The sequence below is a fragment of the Betta splendens genome, chromosome 4, assembly GCF_900634795.4.
Source record: "Betta splendens chromosome 4, fBetSpl5.4, whole genome shotgun sequence".
Lineage (NCBI taxonomy): Eukaryota > Metazoa > Chordata > Actinopteri > Anabantiformes > Osphronemidae > Betta > Betta splendens.
Genome location: NC_040884.2, coordinates 16,478,183 through 16,502,792, shown reverse-complemented (window position 1 = coordinate 16,502,792; position 24,610 = coordinate 16,478,183). Strand labels below are relative to the sequence as shown.

General features: G+C 42.7%; 2 protein-coding genes across 8 annotated transcripts in view; both read left to right on the top strand.

The window, feature by feature from the left end:
* neto1l (neuropilin (NRP) and tolloid (TLL)-like 1, like) overlaps positions 1 to 13,340 on the top strand; it is a 40,791-nt gene extending 27,451 nt beyond the window's left edge. The window contains exons 7-12 of one of the 5 annotated variants that reach the window (XR_008694463.1): positions 1,879 to 1,961; positions 2,459 to 2,604; positions 6,799 to 6,912; positions 8,814 to 9,441; positions 10,253 to 12,560; positions 12,653 to 13,340. Coding sequence is in view for 3 of the 5 variants with exons in the window: in XM_029146266.3 (XP_029002099.1) it covers positions 1,879 to 1,961; positions 2,459 to 2,604; positions 6,799 to 6,912; positions 8,814 to 9,441; positions 10,253 to 10,313 (1,032 nt within the window). In the remaining 2 variants the exon portion in view is untranslated. Of the gene's footprint in view, positions 1 to 1,878; positions 1,962 to 2,458; positions 2,605 to 6,798; positions 6,913 to 8,813; positions 9,442 to 10,252 lie in introns of those variants that run through there. The other 4 variants (XM_029146266.3, XM_029146265.3, XM_029146267.3 and 1 more) reach the window with 4 other exon arrangements.
* A 340-nt stretch (positions 13,341 to 13,680) lies between these two features.
* On the top strand, positions 13,681 to 24,000 carry timm21 (translocase of inner mitochondrial membrane 21). Of its 3 annotated transcripts, XM_055508052.1 has the most exons (11): positions 13,681 to 14,160; positions 14,828 to 14,890; positions 14,993 to 15,090; positions 15,341 to 15,414; positions 15,556 to 15,661; positions 15,771 to 15,892; positions 15,978 to 17,198; positions 17,273 to 17,346; positions 17,458 to 17,617; positions 19,976 to 20,108; positions 22,186 to 24,000. In XM_055508052.1, the coding sequence occupies exons 1-6, from the start codon at positions 13,857 to 13,859 to the stop codon at positions 15,861 to 15,863; spliced, it is 738 nt and encodes a 245-aa protein (XP_055364027.1). In that variant the 5' UTR covers positions 13,681 to 13,856; the 3' UTR covers positions 15,864 to 15,892; positions 15,978 to 17,198; positions 17,273 to 17,346; positions 17,458 to 17,617; positions 19,976 to 20,108; positions 22,186 to 24,000. The 3 variants fall into 3 exon arrangements, with proteins under 3 accessions (XP_055364027.1, XP_040926220.1, XP_029002101.1); XM_041070286.2 differs by having other exon boundaries at positions 13,682 to 14,160; positions 15,771 to 17,198; positions 22,189 to 24,000; XM_029146268.3 differs by having other exon boundaries at positions 13,682 to 14,160; positions 15,771 to 17,198.
* Positions 24,001 to 24,610: the final 610 nt, after the last annotated feature.

Here is a 24,610-nt window from a genome sequence, read left to right as displayed (position 1 = left end):
GGGTTTAGGGGTGCGGTGGGTCGTGGCCAAGAGAGGGACAGAGCGAAAGCTGAAGAAAGGGTAACGACCGTGTGCTTGTGCCAGAAGTGACAGCACTGCACCAGTTTCACTATATAACGACGGACGCGCAGACTTCGCTCCTTTTGATCCAGTAATTGTTCGACTTGATTTGTGCCCTTCCCGTTTCACACAAGCAGGGTTTTTCCCACCGTCCTCGTCCGCGCCGCCTGACACTTTTTCCCCATCTTTCATGGCGATAATAACCAAACTCTGTGCATCCGTTGTCACGGTAATGAACAGCACGGGCGCCGCTAAGAGGCGGCCGCGAGGACACATTCTGCCTCCGTCAGTGATGGATTCGGCATCATTATTGGGGCGCTGCCGAATCAATGACGAGGCAGCCTATTTTCCGCCGGAAGCCAATTACAAATTGGTGATTGTATCTATCTGATACATTGCAGTCATTTGGCTTCCCGATGCCTCCTGCGCTCAGATTTTTCTTTATCACTGGCCACTTAGAAAAGTTCTGCACCGGGAGCCAAACTCGGAAGCCTTTGGTTTTGTGTTCGCTGTAATGAGGCCCGATCGATGAACTGCTATAACTGACATCTGTCTAGTAAATGCTGCAAAGAGGGAAGACTTACAGTGATACACTGGTCACACTAGGATTCTCTACTGTAAAATGACAATCTAGAACTCAGAGGGGGAGTTTAAAGGGGGATAAATGATGAATTCTCCGGGTGCTGTGATCGCTGCTATGGGTTATGACAGTGGCTCTTATTGGCTTTAATCAACCATTAGCGCCGGATTAATCCCGTTTAATGAACTAATTGTGCACTTTATTAACAATGATCTGCATTTGTAATTACTCTTCCTTGATTGAATTAACTTTTATTACTTTCGCTCGCTGTTTATGTGGCACTTGCTGGGCTGTGGCTGGAAAATTGGAATTCTGCTGCCGACAGAATGTCACAATTAACATGCTCATTGGTACTTTGCTCTATTATTTGCCTCTCCAACTCAAAGGGAATTTTTCTTTGCCAAGAGCATCAAAACTGTATTAACCTTGACTGCAACCTCAAAAACTACATATTCAATTAGACAGTTGTTAATAACAACTACTTTGGTATTCATGTCGATCCTAAGCAAAATTGAAGACTAGACATGTACTCGTCCAGCATTTTTCACACTTAAAAACACATTGCTGCGAATGCATGAAATATAGAAGATGCCACCGCATCATTCACTGGAGGCAGCTCCTAAAAAATGTCATCAGGCGGTCGTGTTGCTGAGCGGAGTTCCATTTAACCAGTGCACGGCAGCGCGGCTTGTTGTCCCCATCCAATCTAATGCACTTGTCATGTCGCTGGAGCTGAGCTGGTCCCATTATCCCGCTCCAGCTGCACCTTTTGGTTTTTGGGGGCATTCAAAGCGTCACATTTCCCTGTCACAGCTCAGTCCACTCATTATCCCTAATGATGTGCAGTGCCGCGCGCGGCCCACCAGAACCGCGTCTGTGATTGGGTGATTTCAGGCTGATGAACGGCTGACAGACAATGATGTGGAGGCAATCAGAAAGCTGTTGGGAAGAGTCAAGGTGGATAGCAAGGTGGATGTCTCACTCAACAAGGGATTGTGAGGATAATAAAAAAGTCTATATATAGTATTTAACTGTCACTTTTTAAAAGTCTTTGTAATATACTGCATACAGCATAGAGTATATTTGGCTGCGAATCCCCGCTGGGATAAAAGCTACTTGAACCTTCTGGCCGCATGTCAAGGTGTCCTTGGACAAGACAGTGTGGTTGCATCAGTATTAAAATAGCTTAAAGCTGATCTTTGCACCTTCTTTTGTCCCTTTTTTTTGTTTTTCTCCAGATCTACCTGCGTTTCCTGGATTATGAAATGGCCAATTCCAACGAATGCAAGCGCAATTTTGTGGCAGTCTATGACGGCGGCAGGTCTGGTTTTCCTCATTACAAAGATTTTAACAGGACTGAAGTGGTCTTAGACGCTTAGATAGCTTTTTAGCTGCTTGTCCTGTTTAATAACATATTCATAATCTATATTGATTCAGCTATTTTATGCCAAGATGTTTTAGCTGCTTCCTGGTGTCATATTTATAACGATAGTTTCCTGACATAAATAGAATGGGTTTTTATTTTCATTTTATTCAAGGTTTAAAAATTTTAATTTCAACAAGGTTTTGTCACGTTACATCAATTATTGTTTTTTTTGTCGAGTATAATAAACTATTTTTATCATAGTCATATAAACAATGTTTAATATGTAAAGATAATGGAATGCCAAATATTAGCTCCTCGAGATATTTCATTTCTCTGTAATAATCAAACTACATGTAAGTATTTATAACTGCTATGCTCTTGTGCTGTGGGTTATTAAGATGCACAGTGTGAGTTACTTATTCTGATCCTTATCTCATGCTGCTTTGTTTCAGTTCGGTGGAAGACCTGAAGAGCAAGTTCTGCTCCACGGTGGCCAACGACATCATGCTGGTCTCCACGCTGGGAGTCATTCGCATGTGGGCGGACGAGTCCAGCCGCAAAAGCCGCTTCCGGATCCTTTACACAACGTACCAAGAACGTAAGGCAGCCCTCGAAATGCAAATACAACTCTAATACACACTGTTATAGGAGGAGGTGGAGGTCCCCTAAAGCATTTCCCATGAGGTCAGGGTGTGAATAACAGCTGTGCGTGCTAATTAAAGGTGAGGAGAGAGAGAAAGGCAAAAGGAATCTCAGGTTAAGCTCCAGTACGCTCCCATCAACCATCAACCAGTGCTCTGCGAGTCAAACACTTGAGATTAGAACACACACCCCGAGCCATTCTGCTCCTCATTGAAGGACCTCATTGCTGCAGAGGTTGCAGGGGGCAGTCTTTGTACTAGGGAGGTAAATAATGAGAGGGCGACGCTTGTGAGCCTATAGTGTATCACTGGCTTTTTTTTTTTTGTATCACTGGCTTTAATGGCACACACACACACACACACACACACACACACACACACACACACACACACACACACACACACACACACACACACACACACACACACACACACACACTTTCATGTCGGTGCTTTAATGTGGATGTTCTGTTTAAAAAGCTTATTTACTGGATCACTGAATGTATATGTAAATGAAAACCTAAAGGGTTAGAATGAAAGCATGTACCTTCAGTGTTCAGTGAGTGGAGCCGCAGCTCTGAAGAACAATCAGCTCAAGCGTATGTATTTGTTAGTCTGTGTTAGTACAGTGCGCTGACCGTAACTCCATTTCACACAACAGACAGCGATTGTGGTGTGAAGTCAGTGTCGCTTTTGTGAGGGACCTTTTGCCACGCGCAGCCAGGATGTGCTGTTGCCAGGGCAACGCGGCTGCCTAAGTCAATCAGGCGATCCCCGGCCAGACCTCAGCCTTTAGAGCAGCACCCACCACAGCTCAGCGGCACTGCAGTACCGGCAGCAGCACGGATTCAGCCTAGTGTGAAGCTGGAAAGGAGGATTTGCTGTGGGAAGATGTTTTCCATGTTTTTAATTTCATCACTGAAACAAAGGGCCGAATCAAATCACTGTCACGGTCTCTCTCTAAAGCGCTGCAACCACTTTTCCCAGCTAGGCCACCTACTGCACCAGCTGGCAGCATGAGTCCCTTCAGGCAAACAAAGACACCAGCGGCTCCCTGATGTTACTGTAGACTTCACTTCAACTATATCGCCATGAAAAGACAAAAAAAGACATGTCTTAAACTTAGTACCGAGCATATGACACCATTCACAGCATGTACAACAAAAGCATTCTACCAGAGTAAAATATGAACAAAACAAACACAAACCTCGTCGGCTGCATGCCGAAGAGAGAATAATCTACTCCAGGCGCGACCGCCGTCCGTCAAAGCTGATATCTTATAAGGTTAAAGCGTAAGAAGAATTATATTGTCTAATGTCGAGGCATCCTCACTTCTCCTTAAGTTTCACGTCTCCCTCTGTTCTTCTTAAAGCGCCTTCAAAATAAAGCACACTTTCACGATAAAATACAGGTGAAACTTAATAATGAATACTTAATAACCTGATCCTATGTTATTACTGATTACTGTTGCAGGCAGGCTGAGATTTTACTAGAGTCTGTGTCTTTACTACATCCACACATGACTCCAAACTATTGAGTGATTCGAACAAGAGTCAGCTTCAACTAGACACTAGACATGATGCTGCTTAACCCATTGAAACCCAGATAAGCGACTGTCAGATTATATGATGTGGTTGACAGCATCTTCAAGTTGTACAGGAAGTGACTTTCTTACCGTCTCCAGGTGAACGTGCAGTAAGACTCTCTACAAACGCTACAGGTGTGTGTGTGTGTTGTCATTTGTAGCAGCACCAGCTGGATGGTTAGGTCTCTACAGCGTTCCCTGGTAATCTAGCACAGTCTCTGGGATCAGACACACACGCACACAGTTTTGTGCAGAGCTAGAGGCTGGGATTACCGCTAGCGAGTGGAAGAACGTGGAAGTGGTATCTTTAACCAACACGCAATTACGTCTTAGGTGATAAATGTGCCTGTGTGACATCTCAGCTGTCAGCATTGTTCCGCCTCATCAGCGAATACCCATCTCTACGCTTGCAGATGGAAATGCTTCACTACACACATGACTCCTTATTTCTTGCCGAGCATCTTCACTGTATGCATGAAAGCGCTCGAGATCAACACGGTATGCTAATATCTGTTAACATATGGATGTGTGCTACGTCTTAGATCCGATTTTATCTCCCCCCCCCCCCCCCCCCCCCCCGTGCGTTTGTTATCTTGGTTGTTCTGGGATTAAGAGGGGAAAACTGTGGGGATTTCAGACTGACACTGCACAGGAACATGCAGTGAGATAAAAAGCACCGGATGAATGGATCTGGCAATATCCAGCAAATGCATAAACTTGAATGAGTGGGAGGTTAGTGGTTATAGAATTATCCGAAACAGTTGCATGCCATGGAATATAGGAGGAAAAGGACCAGTGGCTCAGCAGCTGAAGGCAGGATGGAAAAACAGACCAGAGTACTAATTAAGTCCTCCTTTAGGTAGGAGAGATTATTGTCAGTTTGTCAAAGTGTTTTAAAATCAGCATCTTTTTGGAGAACGTTTCATCACATATTTACACAGGTTTCAATGAGCCGCTGGGACCAAATATGCAGCAACAAGCACAAAGATTTCCAGTGGATAGTTCAGCATCAGAAGAACAACACTGCAAAATAGTAGCAGGTAACTTGACAGAAGCATGTAGTCGCTAAAGCCTGGCTGGATGGAGAATACGGGCAAAATGAAGACACAACCTTGGATTCCCAATAGAAGAAGATGCAAGACATGATCTCCTTGCTTATTGCTCTTGAAGCTTCCTGTCTACAGAGACACCCGGACTATTTTCATCAGCCACTCGTTTAGGAGTTAATTTATGCTTCCAGCAGTGGCTGCGAAGATTTCCGTGTGGGCAAATGGGCACTTTTATTACAGAATGTCTTGAAATTAATTTAGCAGGAGATTAGTGTGGATTGTGACGCCTGGTACGGCCCCGTGGTGCCTAGAGGAGTCTGGAGGATTTAGCAGTGGAACGAGAGGAAGTGTGCGCCCTCTGGTGGCGACTACAAGGAAAGACAGTCACAGGTTGGACACATTCAGGATGACTTATCAAAGATGACGAGAATTAGAGGTAGAAAACAAGAGGAAGAGCAGCAGAACACACAGGGAGGGGAGTCAGGAAATGGATGGGACGCGCTGCGAGATAGAGATAAGTCACTTTAATTTGGTGCATTATTATCCACTTGGGACGAGTGGTGAGATGAAAACAGGCATAGATCATGGCGGCAGCGCCGTCAAATAGTCTCCATCTCTGCCACGGCACCGACAAGCCGCTTCAGCCCCAGTGTTGTGTGTGTGCGACAAGAGGAAGCATTGATGCTAATGAATGAGACGCGCGCAAAAAAAAGAAAAGAGTTTGCTCTGCTAACAAATGACCAGAAACTAAATGGAGCCATCCATTATGTTCATGTGTCAGCGGCCAAACAAATAACTGAGTGGTTCTGAAAGACGTTTACCCTCCACACACAGCAGAGATTTACTTTATGCTTATATTTATTTATTTGAGAATATATCAGGCTTTTTGTTTTTAAAAGTTTGAAGCATTATTTAAACTTTGAGGTTATGTTGCAGGAGCTCTCAACATGCCTGTAGTGTTGTTATGACCTGCTGATATGTGGTGATATGTGGCTTCATATCCAACACGTTGTCACCACAGAAGGTCCGTAACTAACATGTTGGCAGGTGTCACGATGCCTCACGTGTTTTTGTTCATTACCTGCTTTAGACTCGCGTTGACATTGGCTGCACTCCAGAACCATCAAAATGATATCTGGCTGGTTTATTATATGTACATACTGTCATGAATATGTCTCCGGACACACACACACACACACACACACACACACACACACACACACACACACACACACACACACACACACACACACAAACATCCCAGCTAATTCAGTCTTACCCACAAGTTGTCTCTGGAAATGTTTGAAGAAGTGGATGATGATGAAAATTCATGAACAGATGGGTTCCAGGTCTGATTTGTATAATGCCTGTCCAAATTTATTTCCCCAGGATTCTATTTACAGCTGCACCTCAAACTTATTTGTGTTTGAAAGTTGAAAACTTGCACTTTTACAATAGATTGCAAGTCAGCAAGTTAAGGTCATCTTCACATTTAACTGTGTTCTTCCATTTTCCAGCTCCATGCGATGCAGATGCCTTCTTCTGTCACAGTAACATGTGCATAAACAACACACTGGTGTGTAACGGCATGCAGAACTGCGTCTACCCCTGGGATGAGAACCAGTGTAAAGGTGAGCTGTGGCACTGCACTTTAGCCACGTTGATGAAAGTATGTTAAAAAACTTACAGTTCATAAACACGAACTGTGGAGTTCTAAGTTCTAATTTCTTTTAATTATTGTGTTATTATAATTATTGTATTTCTTCTGTATATATGTCTATATGTCTCTGTGCTGTTGCAACATGGTAATTTCCCCAACACGGGACAATTCAGGTATTCTATACTATACTATAAACAAATCCACAGAGTGGGAGTTTGAATTTCAGCACCATGGAGAGCGACGAAGGGAGAGACAAAACGCATTTCCAACATCCCTGTTCATACATTTTATATCTGACTATGTAAACGTTCCAATTCACTTATTAAACTGTCCCTTAATCCATGATGGACTCGAAATTAATTCCACTCCTCCATCACAAGGATCTCATTCCTGCCTTGAGGAGCTTCAAGTGAGCAGTAATCTCTACTGGTCCCCTCGCTTTATTCTCCGCCATGTCATTTATGCTGAAAGGGAAATAAGACCGTATAGAAACTCAAAGTTTGTCATAATGCCTGTGGAAACGTCGGCTTAAAAGCGCCATCGTTTTGCCTCCCTTCAGCTAAAGTAGAAATTGTCACACAGTGTGGGAACAGAAGTACAGAACCATTGTGTGCTTGTGCTCTTGAGAGGAATCTGTGTCTGAAACTATATGACTGAAACTACACAAGTTCTAATCATTTAATGTTTTTCTACTCCAGTGAATATTCATATAATTTGTTTGTAGTGTTTGCACAGACAGTGATTTTACAATGAGAAGGCTGGTGAGTTTTGTTTTGAAATGTGCAGGTTTCCTAATGTACTGCGTCCAGTAGTTCATCTCTTCATGCTACACTGACAGGAAAGCCAACAGATCTATACATTGATCTCCTGCGTTGTGCCGTCACTCTGGCAGCTTAATCATTTACCCCCGACTCTGATACTTTATCAACGGACGTGAAGTCCTTTTAGTTGTTAGTTCTTCTCTGTAATATAATGCAAATTAATTCCCCCTCGGTGGCCTGACCTTTCATGGTCCGTCACTGTAATCCAAGTATGAAAGGTTAGCTCTTAATGGCAGCTCCCGCGAGTGGTCTTGCATGGAAACTCCCATGTTTTTGATTATCATTAAGCTGCTGTGCTCGTCTTATGCCTCCAAACACACACTAACTTCACGTGCCATTTCTCTTCCTCCCCTTTGATGCTCTTCCTCTCCGTGTGCATCAATTAAGTCAATCCTCAGCCTCACGTCCACCGACACACACGCCCGTCCCAGAGTCCAGGTTTAGTTACAAACTGGGCATACCAGACTTAAACTGGTCAGAGTGGAAAATGCAGCAGGGACAGTGTTTGCCCACCAGATGCCACCACTCTCCTAGAGCTCCTAGAACTGTACTAGACCCGCTCCGCTTTAGAACCGGCCAGACTCAATAAAATCCCTATACTGGGGAAACCTCAAGCAACAAGGACACTGGGACCAGCTCAACTTAGCGCCATAGGCCTGACTACACTCTGTAGTCACTCAGTCCTCTGCTTTTCTCTGCTCTAGTAAATCACAGGCCTCACATTTGTCCTCATTAGTTCTAAAATGTCAAGTTTTACTTCTTCACGCATCCGATTGTAACATTTACTGTCACTGAAACCCTTTGTGCTGTGCTACAAGTTCATCCAGCACTTAAACGGCATTGATCTACAGATTAGCTCTTCACACACTGTACTTCTGTGATAACTGGGCTCTCACTGGGAACCAATATGACCTTTTTGTCCATCTGATGAAGCTCTCGTACACGATGAGGTCCATTTATTGAAGAATCATTCCACTTGACATTTACATGTGAACCATAGCTTCTCGCTTAGTATCGGTGAATAACGGCGGTGTCGTCGGTCTCTTCACAGAAAAGAGAAAAGCCAACATCCTGGACAACCTGAACAACACGAACGGCACCATCATCGGCGTCACCTGTTGCATCGTCCTCATCCTCCTCATCGTCTCCGTCATCGTCCAGATCAAGCAGCCGCGCAAGAAGTACGTGCTGCGGCGCGAGGACTTCGACCCCACCATGTTCCAGGAGGTCTTTGAGCCGCCTCACTACGAGCTGTGCACTTTACGGAGCGCCACCACGGCCGCGGCGGCCTCCGCCGACCTGGTGGACCTGGCGGAGGACTTCGAGAACTACCACGCCCTCCGCCGCGCCTCCTCGCGCTGCGTCTACGACCACCACTGTGGCTCCGCCTCCAACCCCGGCTCCGCCCACATATCCCAGCTGTCGCTGAGCGGCCGGGGGAGCCGCGGGAACCTGAGCGGGCGCGACGCGGCGGCCGCCACGCTGCTCGCGGACTTCCCGCAGCCCCCGATGGCGGTGCGGCCGCTGCTGCCGGCCGCCGGGAACCGCAGGAGCATCCTCGTGATGAAGCACAGCTACTCGCAGGAGGCGGCAGACAACGGGTGCGACCTGGACGAAGACCTGGAGGACGTTCCCACCACCAGCCACCGGCTCTCACGCCACGAAAAGGCAGTGCAGCGGTCAGTATCTATAGATTTCTGATGAGGAAAGAACAAACCCCTAGAGTTAAGCCTGGGGATGTTTGTGTGTGTGGGATGTGTTTTATTTCATTTGATTTCAGCTTTGCTCTTTTTCCCCTCATTACTTTTAAAATTATAAAAGCTTCTCTTCTGGCTTTGATATTTCTCCCTCCTTATCATTAAAACCTTTTCACAAAGGGCTAAATTTTGCTGCCCCCTTTTGCATGTGAAGCGTCCCCTTGCTACAGTAGCTTTACTTTAATGGCGATTTATAGCACACATCTATAAAATGATACTTTGAGGTTTGTCGGAGACCTTTGGAGCAAACGCACACCTCAGTTAAATCTCCCATCAGTCCCGTTGTGACTGTTAACACAAGGGCTTCATTCAGTGCCTGATATTTGTAGCAACGACTTATTTCGTAGACGTTGATCATAAATAAAGAAGTATTTGTCTGAAAATATATTCTATACAGCACAATGTTTTAGCATGAAGATTTTCTATTAAAGGGGATTTTACTGTGAACCTGCACCTTGAATGCTAGACGCATAATAGCACATGTTTACAAAAACACTGTGAGGGCGTCAGATTAGTGTTTTTGGAGAACTGACGCGTAGACGATCCCCTGCATGCACTTTCTGCGTGCTCCTTCCCGTTGAATACGTTTCTACGAGTCTGCATGCGACCCCTCCATAGGCTAGCAAAGCGCTAACGGGATTTGAACTGCTGTTGACAGTGTGTAGCACATTCTGCATTCTGACCTCTATGCAAACGACGCTTGATATTAAACGACAGAGCCGTGACATTGCAGGTTCTGCCTCATTGGCTCTTTGAGCAAACATGAATCAGAGTACAACACAACTAGGGTCTAAGAGACAATCTCAAGGTAAGCACTCTTATCCAACAATCGACATCTCTACATGTTGTGTGGTCATCGTTTGCTGTGTCAGTATATACTTTTATGTGAGTCGATTTTCATTTTTTCCAGTGGTTTGGCCTTTGTGTTGTTGCTTGCAGCCATCTTGCCCTCCGACTGGTTTTATTTGTGATGCTCTGTGAGTTTACTGTATGTTTTCTTCCTGAAGACATACATACTATCACTCAGTGGATGTTCATACGCATGGAGGTTTTATTAGATTCACATTTATTTTGCTGTTATGAATTCTATGTAACCTCTCCCTGCAGCAAATAACCTGTATCAATAATGTAAAAGCACAAATTTGATAGCAAACGCAATCCCAGATGTTTTCTATTAAATTGCATCGGCGGGATTTTTGTAAACATTGGTTATGACCACTGACCACTATCTTCTTCCCCTCTGTGTAAATTACAGTTATGTTTACAGAAGCCCTCTGTAGTTTTGCATGATTTATGTCACTTTTACCATTTGGTTTCTCAGTTCCGTTGATTGTGATGCACTGTATTTATGCTCATGTGTAACATTTAATGTGCATGCTCCACGACCGTGCATTTGTGAGGTTGCCGTCTGTTTGGTAATGCAGCGTTTTCTACGTTCTATTAATTATTAACAGAAAGTATTGGAGTGTTTGCAGCTTGATGTCTGCATAAAGTGGAGCTGTCACATGAAGTGCTACCTGCTGTTTGTCTTTTAGCGTGACAACTGTGCCGTCCTGTTGTATGTGCGTCTGCTTATGTTCTGCGTTATGTTGCATTGTCTCCATCATGTAGACTTCTTGAGAATAGTGCAATCCTGGATCAGTACGAACGGGCGTCACTGACATATGAGAAAGCGGAGCGGGGATTTACACCAGCATGACGCTGATGATGAAGGGACACCTTGTCAAAAGCGTACTGAATATGCATTCTTGTGCAAAGATGAACACAAAGGACAAGATGAATTTACTTCAGCTGCAGCGCTTTAATGCGGGAAGCTTTTAAAGTTCAGTCGAGGCTGTTGCTCTGTACTGTACCATAGTCGAGATGTTTTGAATTGAAAACCTATGGACCTTTATTGATTCTTGAACTTTAAATCTGAAATATATTGGTTATTGTCATATATTCTTTATTAATAGCAAAGGTAATAGAACTAACAAGTTAATTTTAAGCATGTTTTTGTCACTTTAGTAGCATATTCTATTATGATTTTAATAGCAAATGTAGCTGCTTGACATTTTTCACAATGAAAACATTTGTTATTAAATAAATTTAAATTAAAAACTAACTAAACTAATTGAATGCAAGTGGACAAACCAGACGTTTGTTTAATTTGAACTACATCTGAAAACTATATGGCTAGTGCATGCTTATTATGAACATACTGACATTAAATTATGAAAGGCTTCCATCCACTAACGAATCAGCCATGTGGACATAAGATAGACATAAAGACTCATCTTTAAAATGAATAACTGCATTGCATGAGTTTTATTAGCGAAATCTTTAGATTTAGAAGAAAATTGCACCTAATACATGTAACCACTTTGATTTGATTTCAAACTCTTTCAGAAATGTTGACAAGTATTTGACAGTTACAAAATTCTGTTTTGTTGACAACAACATTTACTGTAATCTGTTCCTCTTCTAAGTCTCTTCTATTGCAGAAGCTTTGTATTAAAACTGAATTTTATACTCACATTTTAAAAGGAAACACCATTTTTCATTTACTCAAACTTTCTTGCAGGGCTGATTTTTCTAATGCTTTGTAACAATTATTAACAATAAACCATAAACATTCTTGATTGCTTTAGTGACTTAGAGGTTTAACCACTAAAAGACTGCATCATATATCCAGTAAAGCAGATATATACATATACAATTTACACATAAGCACCAGACACTGCTTCTTTATTTCTCTCAGTCATTGTCCTATTTTTCTTACTTGTGTCACTTATATGGTATCTTCTGGTGTTTGTAGCTTATTTTTCTGTATGTTGTGTATTATGTATTATTTGCGGCCACGCTCTTCATTCATTTTTCCTTTCATTGTCATACAAACATTCACAGACTCCTGCAAATATTGAATAAAATATACATTTTCTTTTCTAGACATATGTTGTTGTGGTGTGTGTTACATGTTCGGAACAACTCACACATTAACCCGTCTGTCTACAGTAGCCAACATATAGTACATAAATGGAAGCAGACACCTCAGGACTGTAGTAAGTGTGAATCCATTTCATCAGTGTAGGCAGAATGAAACCTGTAGGGCCCCGGATAGATCTACAATAATAGTGTTTTCATTTCTCTGCAGATACATCAAAAACGTGCGTCATTCCTCTGCATCTTGCCAGTTTGACAACATTCGGAGTTAAGATTTCTCTCCCTCGTGCGCCTTGAGTGAACTGTTGCCCTGAGCAACTTTACCAATGTAGAGTGTTGTGATGCGAAATTAAACAAAAGGTTTCGTGTGTGTGCATCAACTTTTCTTCTTTGCTTTGGACTACAAAGGTGCATTTTCTCAGTCTGTGCTCCACAGCTGGCTACGATTGACGAGCCATGGAACGCTGATTATTTCAAATGCAGGACTGGATGTTTGCTGTTTGAGTACCTTTAATGTAAAGTTGTTCATGAAGAAAAAACAAACAAATAAACAAGAGAATCAGGTTTTTTTTTATAATTTACGTGTAACCATTAACTTGTATATTTGAAATGAAATCTCTGCAAGGGATCAGATTGTTGCTATTGAGAAGACAAGAATGTATGAAATGAGTGATAATGAACTTCATAAGTGGGTGCAAACATGATTTTACTGACCAATCAATGAGTATTTACTTTTATTTTTCCACCTTTACTCATGTCTGAACATTACTTATTTCTTTGTTTTGTGTCTTGTCAAATTTCATTAAGCTGTGGTGTTTTATAATCCGTTTGCATATTTATTTCATAGGACATTAATTAAATGCTGGATACAATGTTTTCAATAAACAAATGATTACCGATTCTGTTGTGATGACTTATTTTCCCTTTACATTTTAGTTCAGTTTAGGAATGTAGCTACATAGGTAATGTATTCAACGAGTTACTGAATATTTTAAATGATAGTAGCATCACATGGAGGTTTTCGACTCATAAACAAACAGTTAAATAAATTAATAATGAACTAAATAATAATAGTGTTTGTTTAGGTCTAAACTAATTTATAGTGTTTTGCACACGTTACCTTTCTATTACTACCTACTAATAACGCACTAATAAGCTATTCTCAACCCAATGTGAAGGTGCGTAAACAGTGGCCCGTCGTGCTTCGTCTAAAACTCAACTTCCCATGATTCCTTCGCCTCGTGTGACGACAAACATGCGCGCCTCAGGAAAGCAGATTGTATTCGCCTTTGAGTAGTGTTCATGTTGAATTCTAGTCTGATCATACGCACGTTTATGTTGTTACCCTCTGTGGAGACTTGTAGCTAGAAAACAGTAGGCGAGTTTCCCGCACGCAACCCGCAGACGACGCGATCATGGCTTATGCGCAGATCGTGAAAGCTTTGCGGCAGACGGCGACACGGTTCCGTGGGCAGACGTGCAGACTGGCACAGGTCAGCTTCGTCCACACACACGGGGCAGTGTCCACCGCATCGAGGCTCACCTTCCTCGGGAGAGCGGACGCACCGGTGTCGGCGCTAAGCTGCTTCGTTCAGGCGCAGCCTCTGCGGACGCTTTCGCTCCAGTGTGCAAACAGGAATAAAAGCAGCCCCGAGCAGAGCGACAGGTCGGTGTCCAGGTATCAGAGAGGCAGCCCGAAGCCTTCAGCTGCACAGAAGGGTGAGCAGAGCGACTGAGACGTTTTAACATTAGTCAGTATTTGCTGTCATTTATAGACTGCGGTCAAGTGAGCCGTCGTTCGTTCATCCGTCGTTCAGCCAGCCGCGCTTCAGAAACGTCTTGCGCCCGTATTACGCGCTTTACAGCAGAGCACAAAACACGCTCGTCGCGACTTCCTCTTTTTTAGCGACACGTCTGGTCTGTTCAAAATATTGAAAAATACGAAACAAAATATTGCATATATAGAAAAACTGTCGCCTAATAAAGATCTGTGTACTTTTACTGTAAAATTAAGCATTTATTAGTATTTAAAAATACCATGTCATACTGTAACTGTATGGGCCGTATAGTTTACTTTAATCGTTAATAACTAGACTTTGGTGCATAGTTCCCGGCCCAGACCACTTTCCCCTTGTTCTACTAGATGTGTACTATCACCCCACAAAAATTCATGTATTTTTACTGTATAGTTTAGGATTTAGCAGTACTTGAAAGTACTATGTCATACTGTAATACAGTCAACTTTTTGGTGCATAGTTCAAGGCCCAGACCGGGCGCAAGACGTTTCTGAAGCGCGGCTGGCTGAACGACGGATGAACGAACGACGGCTCACTTGACCGCAGTCATTTATAGTGTCCTCTTGGTTGGTGTTAACAATGTCTTACAGTTAAGGATGCTGGAAGAGACTTCACCTACTTGATAGTTGTTCTCATCGGGCTCGGAGTGACAGGTGACTGCAACACGAGTTTCCATTTAACCACCGCAAACTGTCTGATTTTAAGTCAAGCATGGTGCATGTTGTGACATGTGCCACACATTGTGTGTGTTTCAGGCGGTCTGTTATATGTAGTCTTCCAGGAACTATTTTCATCCTCAAGTCCAAATAAAGTCTATGGGAAAGCCTTCAACATTGTCAAATCACACCCAGAGGTAAGAGTGGGATCACAGATTGTTTAGAGGCTCCCTCCGAAGTTAAATAACTTAAAGGAAACATGACTGCACAGGGTGTTTCCCAGTGTTACACATGAATACTTGAAAAAAATAACCTGTAAAATATAGGTATTTGGTTAATAATGTGGTAATCATACGACATAAGAATTACTAACAAGGATTAAGAGGAAAGCTGGTTCATAGCAGTACTTGATACACAACATGCAGAACATAATTTTGTTAAAAACAGGTAATTGGTGCATTTGGCGAGCCAATCAAATGCTATGGGGAGACTACGCGACGGGGAAGAAGACAACAGGTCAGGTAGGGATTTAATGATCGAATACAATGGAAAATTGAAATCAGTATAACAGTCTGGCACCTTTTCCAGAGTACAATAGATGTCTGTTGTATTTAAAAGTTGCTTTATTCAAACAATGTTTCTTGTTTGTGTTTCTACATAAGCCATTTGGAGTATTTGAAGGACGGGCTGAAGCACATGAGGCTTAAGTTTTACATTGAAGGTTCTGAGCCAGGCCTCAAAGGAACTGTACATTCGGAGTCAAAGGAGGTTGGTATTTTATTACACTATACTGTGTGTGCAGTTGTTTTGTTTATGTGTATCGTGGCCTACCTTGTTGAGCTTATTAAATATCTCTATATTGCTTGTTGTTTTACAGGATCCTGAAACTGGAAAATATGTGTTTCGCTACATATTTGTGGACATAGACACCTACCCAAGACGGACAATCATTGTGGAAGATAATCGATAACAAACACAACGGACTCAACCAAGAAACAAGTGTGTGTTATTGGACAAACAATTGATTTAATTGAATTGAATATTAAAACAGTATCTTTGTTTTTTGCTTTTTTTTTTAATTCAGACTTTGTTATGAGAGGGGCTGCTGTGCATTGCTGAGGAGTTATTCAAAGAACACTCACTTTTCCAAATATAAATTATGAATTTTGATGTTGTGCTGTGTTTGGATGATTGATTGCTACAGAATGAGCTTAATTTATGAATGGGCTGTAGAAAGAGGTTTTTTACGTTGTAATAAAATATAATTTTGACACGTTGGAAAAAGTCTGATTTTCAGACCTAATAAACATCAGCTGTGACTAGTTAAGTTTTAACCTTAGGAAAACTGGTTTATCCTTACGATTTCTTTACTACGTTAAATCTTTAAATAGTCCCTTGATAAAATATGATTCCATCTTTATGCATTGCTAAATTAATTTTGTTGCATTTTGCGCTTGGCTGCACTGTAAAGTAGTGGCCACTAGGTGGAAGCAAATAACACTGAATAAATAATTTGCTTTTTAGTGAGATTTTCTTTCCTCTTATGAATTTTAATTTCTAAATGTGTTCAATGTTTATGTTCATGTCTAAAATATACAAAATATAGGGTTTTGATAGTTAGTTTGTTTAACTTATTTTATTGACCTTTCGACATAAGCCGTGGTGGAGTAAATATGTAGTTGTCCCCTTCACTTTCTCCTCAATATTCAAATCGAAAGCGATTAAGTGTCCGTGAACGCGCACCAGTCATTTCGTCCAGCTGTCAAACGTAGCCGACGATGTAGGCGGGAGATTTACGGGAAACCGTGAAGGCAACGTTTCTGTGAACTCCGCCCACTCTGAAAGCGAAGGCAGCGTTGAGCACAGGGATGTGCTAAACATTTCCCCGCTAGCTTGAGCTCTGTAGGACTACGGCTACATATTTCCTCTATGTACGGTCAACAGGCGGCTTCCAGGGTAACTATCCAGCGAGCTCGCGTGCCATGTTAATAAAACTGGCCCATTTAAGCAGCTTCGTTGGCGCCGCGGCGGCGTAGAGCGGCGTCCTCCGCTGTTGTTGTGGCCTGCTACATGCTAGCCTAGCTAGCGTAGCCGTAGCCTCAGCGGGTTCCTGGAGCTGCTCGCATCACGCCTGACAGTCGGGACGGGGAAATGACACACCTTGTCAGCTAACTGCGAAGTTATCGTTGGAAAGTAAGTAACGTCGCATCTTTTTAAAGCGCTAGTTTTGACCGGAGTGAGCGCTAACGCGGCCAAGTCAACAGAGGAGCTTCGTTTACATCTGTGAACTTCAGAGGTGTCTAACGTAAGTGTTTAGACAGATCACAACGTATACTGAATTATTTGATAAATATATTTACAAGTTGTGTCTTTGACCAGTTCCTCCTCTAGGTATGAGAGCACCTCCTCTGTGACTGACTAATCACCCGCAAAATGGAGCTGTATTGGTATATGTAAGTAAAACGCATGTGGTTGAAACCAAAGCATGTTTTTATAATTAACTATAATTTATAACTATAACTATAATTTAATTATTTTTTTTTCCATTCTCTTTTCCTGTACAGAGTTGTCATCATATTTATCATCATCAAGATATTTTTCTATGTGTGCTGGTATCGGTCAAGACAGAGGCAACTGGCCGCGTACCTGAGCAACCCTCGCAACGCGCAGATCGTCATTGTTGGAGGAAGGGCCTACCTCCATCAGATGTGTGAGAGGCAGAGTGTAAGTACGCGCAACGAACTTGGTGCTGAACTCCTTCTGAGTCCTATTCAGAACCCATCGGTCAAACTCCAATCACTTTTGAGGCGTGTGTGTGCGTGCGTGCGTGTGTGTGCGTGCGTGTGTGTTTCTCTTTTTTCCCTCAATTATCACAACCAACTGTGAGACAAATGCAGGCTCGGATGCAAGGTTTTGGCAGCAGTTGGTTGAATCAAAGCCCTCAATGTTGTCAAGCTTTCAAGGCAACGCTTTTTTGTAACTTACTGCGTAGCAGATAAACGTTAAATGCTGTGCAATTGTCAGTCTTGCATGTTTTTATCTAACAGTATCAGTGACTTGACATGTCTGTGCCCTTTTTTTCTTTTTGCAAGTGATTGTACAGAAAGAGACGAGTTATGGACTAAACTCAAGGCCTTTGCGTAAGCTGAGACATTGGAGCGCAGTGTACAAATTAAGATAAGCGAATCAGCAAGTCAAATGAGGGGAACTGTTGCAACATTTTTACAGAGGGCTTGTTTGCTCTTTCTTGAAGTTTTAAAATTGTCATTTTCACTTTTCACTATATTGACGAAGCCGGCTACGTTTCCCAGTCAGTGGTACTAGGCATGTGCATGCTTTTCATACGTGTGTGTGCTTACAGTTGTCTGTGAAGTTTGCTTGACCTCGCTGACGTGCATGGACTGACAGGGCAAGTCACAGCTTGGACAGCTCTTTAGTGAGCGAGAGCGGAGGTGTTTGTACATTTTCGTGTTTATACAGTCATAAAGACAGACTGTGAGAATTGAGTAATTCCAAGGACATGCAAGAGAAAAGGGATCATGTTTTATTCTTGGCATTGTGGCTACATTTTGTTTGACTTTCTCATTCCTCAGTCACAACTTGTCTACATGATGTTGGTGTGTTTTTGTTGCTGTCACTAAACCTGATGTTGTGTTGTATGGTGTGTATACTGGTACCTTTTCCTCACACACAATTTGCATGGAGCCTTTCTGTGGGCTGTGCCACAGGTTTAGACAGGCATCATGTTCATTCCCTAAGGATCTTTCTGCTTTAGTGCCTCTTGGAGACACCACCTGGAAGCAATCTTCATGATTCAGACCTTTTTCAAAACATGCCCAGTGAACTGTATAACAGGTTTTATGGATGATTTTAAAACTAATTTCTAGCTTTTGCCCAAGCTGAAACCGTAACAGTTTGGAGTTGCCAATGTATTGCTTGGAGAATAAAAGACTAATCTATAAAACTCAAGTATAAAATAGTAAATGTAGTGGAATCTTGTTGATTTCCACATAACACCGGCTTCATAGCTGTTTTAACCATGGTTCACGTGTTTGTTTTTATCGCAGCTTTGTTTGGAATTTCTGTGCAACAGGAAATGCCACAGCTATGGGAGACAATTGAGCACAACCAACTAACCAACCCACCCACCCAGCCTCCTGTTTTAACCTTTCTCTTTTTGGTCACTCCCATGGTCCTAATCTCAACATGTCCTTTGACTCTTTTACTGTCTTATTCCACTTTCTTCTCCTTTCTTCCTCTTCTTCTTTTTCTCCCTGCCGTCTCTGGCGTGTAATGTTCCCTGTTTAGATTTTAATGGAATGTGCACCAGGGAGGTTCTGTGGCCATCCATAACCCAGTGCACTGAAAGTTTTCTGGAGAGACGCCAGAATGACAGCAGTGCTGGGCTTAAGTGATTCAGCCGCAGCTGGGGGAAACCTTTTAATGCTGTATCAGTCACTAAGCCTCTTGGACAATTTTATTCACAACTACCTGGAAAGACAAAGTGAAATAACTGTGATGCAAACTTTTTGAGTGTGTAGCCCAGGAGAGGGATGGAGAAGATGAGGCCTAACTTTAAGTAGTTGTTGTGTGAGAGGTTTACTGGGTCTGGGCTGCAGACTAAATCATCACTTTATAGATGACTTGTGAACATTTCCCTCAGATTCTTTGTGGACTCTGTTTTCTATTTTCTCAGCACTTCCTTTCATGCCGACACAACGGGACAGCTATTTGAACTAATTAAGATATAATTCAGTAAGGTCGTGAGGCTGTCGCCACTGACCCCCTCGTCCTGTTATTGTTGCAATCAGCCAGCTAACGTGATGGAAACCCTCGAGCTTCCTTAAAGCTGTCGTGTGGGGACACTGAAAGCGAGCGTTGGGTCTAATGCTCCCACTCGTGTCACAGCCGTTGCTTCTTTGTATGATTAAGTAGCAGGTGGTGGGTGTAAATGGTTCACTGGCTTTGAGGTAAAAACGTTCCATGCTGCCAAGGATCGTAAATCAAGTCCGGTTATAGAATGTATATACTTCTGCTTTTCTGCGTGTATCATTAACTCCCTCTGTTTCCGTTCCTCTGCAGCAACCATCTCTCTGGCAAAGTTGGTACGGTGTCCAGGATGACGTGTCGATAGAGGAGCCCTCCACGGCTTTGCCGCCGACTTCATCCTTCTCCCACTTGGACGTGCCACCGCCATATGAGGCCGTCTCTGGAGGTAATGAACAACACTCTATCATACCGTTGCTGCTTATTCATTCATTGGGGAAGTGAACTTCATTTTTTTCCCCTTTCACTTCCTCTTTCTGAACGTCTAAGCCACAGTTTCCGACTGCTACCCACTACCCACACATATTTTCAGCTCTAATCTAAAAATCTAAAGGCCTTTTCTTCCCATTCACAGCAATCAGTAAAATACAAGTGGTTCTAGGTGTGAATTTGTGAAAGTCTAGAGAGTTGGTATGGATTATTAGATCAGTGGCACATTTTTTAGCACCACTACATGTTCCCTTCCAGCAGCTGTGGATCAGACTTTTACAGTACTCAGGAGAAATCCTGGACCATTTGTCCTGACAGAGGTGCTTGAGTCATGATCTTAACATGTCCGTTCAAACGAAACGTCCACAGCGTTTCTGTTGACCTAAGGTCTCTGCTTTACTGGGCCACTCCAAAAGCTGGATTTTCTTGGTTTGAAGTCATGCTCTAGAAGATTCACTTTACCATTTAGGGCAATTATCCTCCTGCCTCACTTGACTTCTGCTGAGCATCAGCTGGCAGACAGCCACCCTGACATCCTGCCTGACACCAAGGATTTAAAATGACACCGTTATAACAGCAAGAGCCAAGCCAAAGACACTGTAGGAGACTCAGCTTATGGTTTCTCAACCTTAGCAAATTTCTGCTGTCTGTTTTGCCACTTTTAGTCTCATGGTTCGTTATCATTAATGACGGAAATAGCAATTCACAACATCTCAAGTCCTGTTCCACGGAGGTTTGTTAAGTCATGACTACAGTTAATTGCCCTAATGACCACTTACTTTTTCCTAATCTAGTTATGTAAGACTATCAGCATCGCAAACAAATTAGCCCCATGACTGCCAGCCTGGAGATGAATGTGTGATGTTAGGTGAGCTTCCACAGGGAACATGTCACATGAGCCAGACTGAGCAGAGCTGCAGGAGAAACGGATGAGAGCATGAGTGTTTTTGTCCATACAATTGTCTCGTTTTATTGTTTGTAGTTTATGACATCAAAACACTTTTTTTTTGTTATCTCCTTAACATATAAGTATGACCAAAACGCTTACGCTTTATACAGTGTTGTGTCTTTAGTAACCGGTTTGGGTAACTACATCTTAAATAAAGAAAACATGTGCCCAACCTCAAGACAATTTACTACTAAAATATATGTTCAATAATGGGTAGATTTTTCAATTTCCTATATTAATTATTTTTTCTATAACCTTAAATAATTTTTTTTATTCAAATGTTCCTGAACTTTCATGCTATAATTTTGATTGTCGCTCAACCTTAGCATTTGCATGACATTTACTAAAGCAGCTTAGTCACAACAACCAACTGTGAGGGTGTTACTTAAGTCGGTGCAGTGAAAGTCCCTGTCTACCAACATCACGCTAATAACGCAGCCTGCAGCCCTGTGGGCTCCAGTGTCTCGCTGTACGGCCCAGTATTTAAATGAGACGCGCTGTCTGTTCCTCCTGCTTCATCTTGGCTTTGGAAACATGATTTCTGTCTCTAAACACTCTCTCATACACTAGTCTGCATTTGTATTGGTGTTAGTTCAAGACAAGTGGTTCGGGCTAGTGCCACCAGCTACTGGATGAGTTTCTCTCACAGTAATGGTCTTGGTTTCACCTGTAGTACTCATTTAGTGTGACAGCAGGATGTGGTTACAGAGGCTGGAAACATTTCACCGCTGATTCTGTTACGCCTTGATGCTGCCTAATCGCCGCCTCCACGTCTCATCTTGTTTCCTATCACGCATTTCAGAGAAGGTTTCAGGCCTGACTGCAATACAACCTTCATTGTCCTTCTTGACCAACACATTTGTAATGCATCTATAATTTTGCATGCTCACTTTTATTTAAGAGAAAAACAACACTGAGTTTGTTTTGTGGCGTAACACACACACCCGTGTTTTACTTGTGCAACACAACAGAGTCTTTGTCACATAAGAATTAGGTAACATGGAGGCATTTGTTGAGGACTCAGTTGCAGTGTATTAGTGTGGTTCACAGCGGACTGACTGCTTGACTCTTACTCTTTGCTTTTCAGAAGATGATCCGAAGCCCCCTCCCTACAGCGAGTGTGCTCACAGTGACGACACAGATGCCCCTCGTCCCTCCCGCCACACGCTTCTCATTTCATCAGGTGGAGACTCCACCATTGTGAATGAACCCCCGCCCCCTTACTCACCATCTGCCCCCACACAAGTTGGTCAACAGGACTGTCCCGTGAGCCACAGCGAGCCCCAGTCTGAGAGCAGGTCCAATTAATCAGTTCCTGATGCCAGTTTGCCTTTTCCATGCACTGCCTTCCTACATTCAACCTCAGTGATTGTTGCCAGCCGAACTCTCGTCACATGAGAGCAGTTTATTTGGGTGCGTGCGTGTGTGGGCGCGTGTGTGTGCGTGGTGGTTTTTAGAACCCAAGTTGTTTTTCTTCTTTGTATTATTAAAAAAAGTGGTCATCTGATGAGTTTGGCAATAACAGATGACATCAGCGAAGCCTGTGTGCCTCAGTCAGGACATTAGAACCTGCCTCCTAGCTATGATGAGGATAATCCCCCCCACAACCTCTAAGCTCAGAGGGAACCAGTGAGCTACACGTTCTGTGTGTTCAGTTCACAAAGTGGTTTTTCCGCCATACGGTATGTCCGAGGCTGCTTCCTTTCATAGATCACAACATCTGACTCACTGAAAGCATGAATGGGGAAATAAGTAGATGCCTGACAGCTCAGTTCCTGCCACTATGAAACACAGTATGTGGGACAATTATTTGCCTTTGTGTGTATGTGTATAGGTAGTTATGAATACTGAGTAACTGTGATAGAAATCCATTAGACCCCAGGGCACCTTGCTACATTCATTTACATATTAAACAAATAGTTTCTACTTCTTCGTGTTATTAAGCTCAATGCTTCATTAATAGTGTGCGTGTATTCTGTGAAGACAGAGTATGTTAAATTGATAATGAGTGAATAATTGTCAGAAATAAACTCATTACAGTGATTATACATCACAGTGATTATAGTGAGACATTAGGCAGCTCAAGTGCCTATAACGTCTATGAATGGAAGTGAGCAAGGACGAACGGGAAAGGAAAACAAGTCGGTGAATCGAGTTAGCGCTTCATGGCAGTAAACAAGAGAGAGCTCTCTGTTGATTATCACCCTTTCGTCCTCACAGCTCGGTTCCGTCGCGTTCTGCTCGCACGTTCGCACCTGAACACCTGGATGCAGCAACGCCATAAACACGAACTGAAAATGGAGTGCAACACATGATCTTGTGGAATTTTCGCCACCCCATGATGTTTCTTAACCCTTGGATTCTGTCTGTGTAACCTCCATGTTAATCTCCCTCAGGCTGGTCGAGGTCGGCCGACTGCGTGTAGTTCTTCCCTCTCAATATTGCTTTGGACAATGTCATTTGTTGTGCTATTTGCATTGTCTGTCACCGCATTTCAGTTAATCAAAACATTACACAGTCAGATTATCAGACAATGCACCTCCCAGGTTTGTTTTAAGAAAAGTATAAGCAGTGTACAGCTTCTTGGGGATGAGATGAAACTGTAATATGAACAATGATACAATGAAAATCATTTGTGTTGTGACGGCAAATCAATGATCATCCACCACTGATGCCTTCTGCAGGATCTTCCTGTGGCTTTACAGTCTGAAGGATGGAGTCAATGGAGTCAGAGCAGCAGCGCGGTTGAGTAGCTAGACAGCAGTGTTACGGGCATCTGAGTCATGTGTTTCACCTCTCATTCCCACGGTGGGTGACCTATCTATCTCTCTAGTCAGGGGGCATTTAACTTTTTTGTCTGATTTTGATGAATGCACCTTCTGTATTAAACTCTTGTTCATAATGTTGTGTTGGAAGTGTTGCTTTCTTACAGTGAATAGATGAACTTTACACTGTGCTTAAACCTTCTTTACTCGTGTTTTTATTAAGTTTGAATTTAGCAGTTTATCTGACATGTGGTTTATATTCATGTATATTAACAGTTTTATCACAATGCAAGAGGTTTAACAAGCAATCTTCAAAAACCTGACTCTGGTACACTTTCAGTGCCTAGTGTATTTTCCTAATTCGAACAGGTTCTTCAGAGACCCGTAAGACATAACAATCGAGTTCAGGAGAACACACTTTACTAGAGTGCTGCAAGTCAAGTGGGAGAACAGGATGCTAGAGGTGTGGACACAGATCACTGGTCAGATGAGAAGGACCTGACAGTATGGGCAAGCAGAAATGACCTAATCTGATATCAATTATAATAAGGTCAGAAAAGACTAGAATGTGATGAACGGATCTGTGGAGACGTGTATAAGTGTGTGAAGCAGCTGTGGCTGAGGCCACTTCATGGCCTTAAACAGAAACTTGAGTGGAAGTAAGAAGAAGCAATAAATAAAACATCAAGTAAACGTGCAGTGTTTTCAGCTGTCGTCAGGCGGGGACTCATGGGTCCTCTTAAAGAA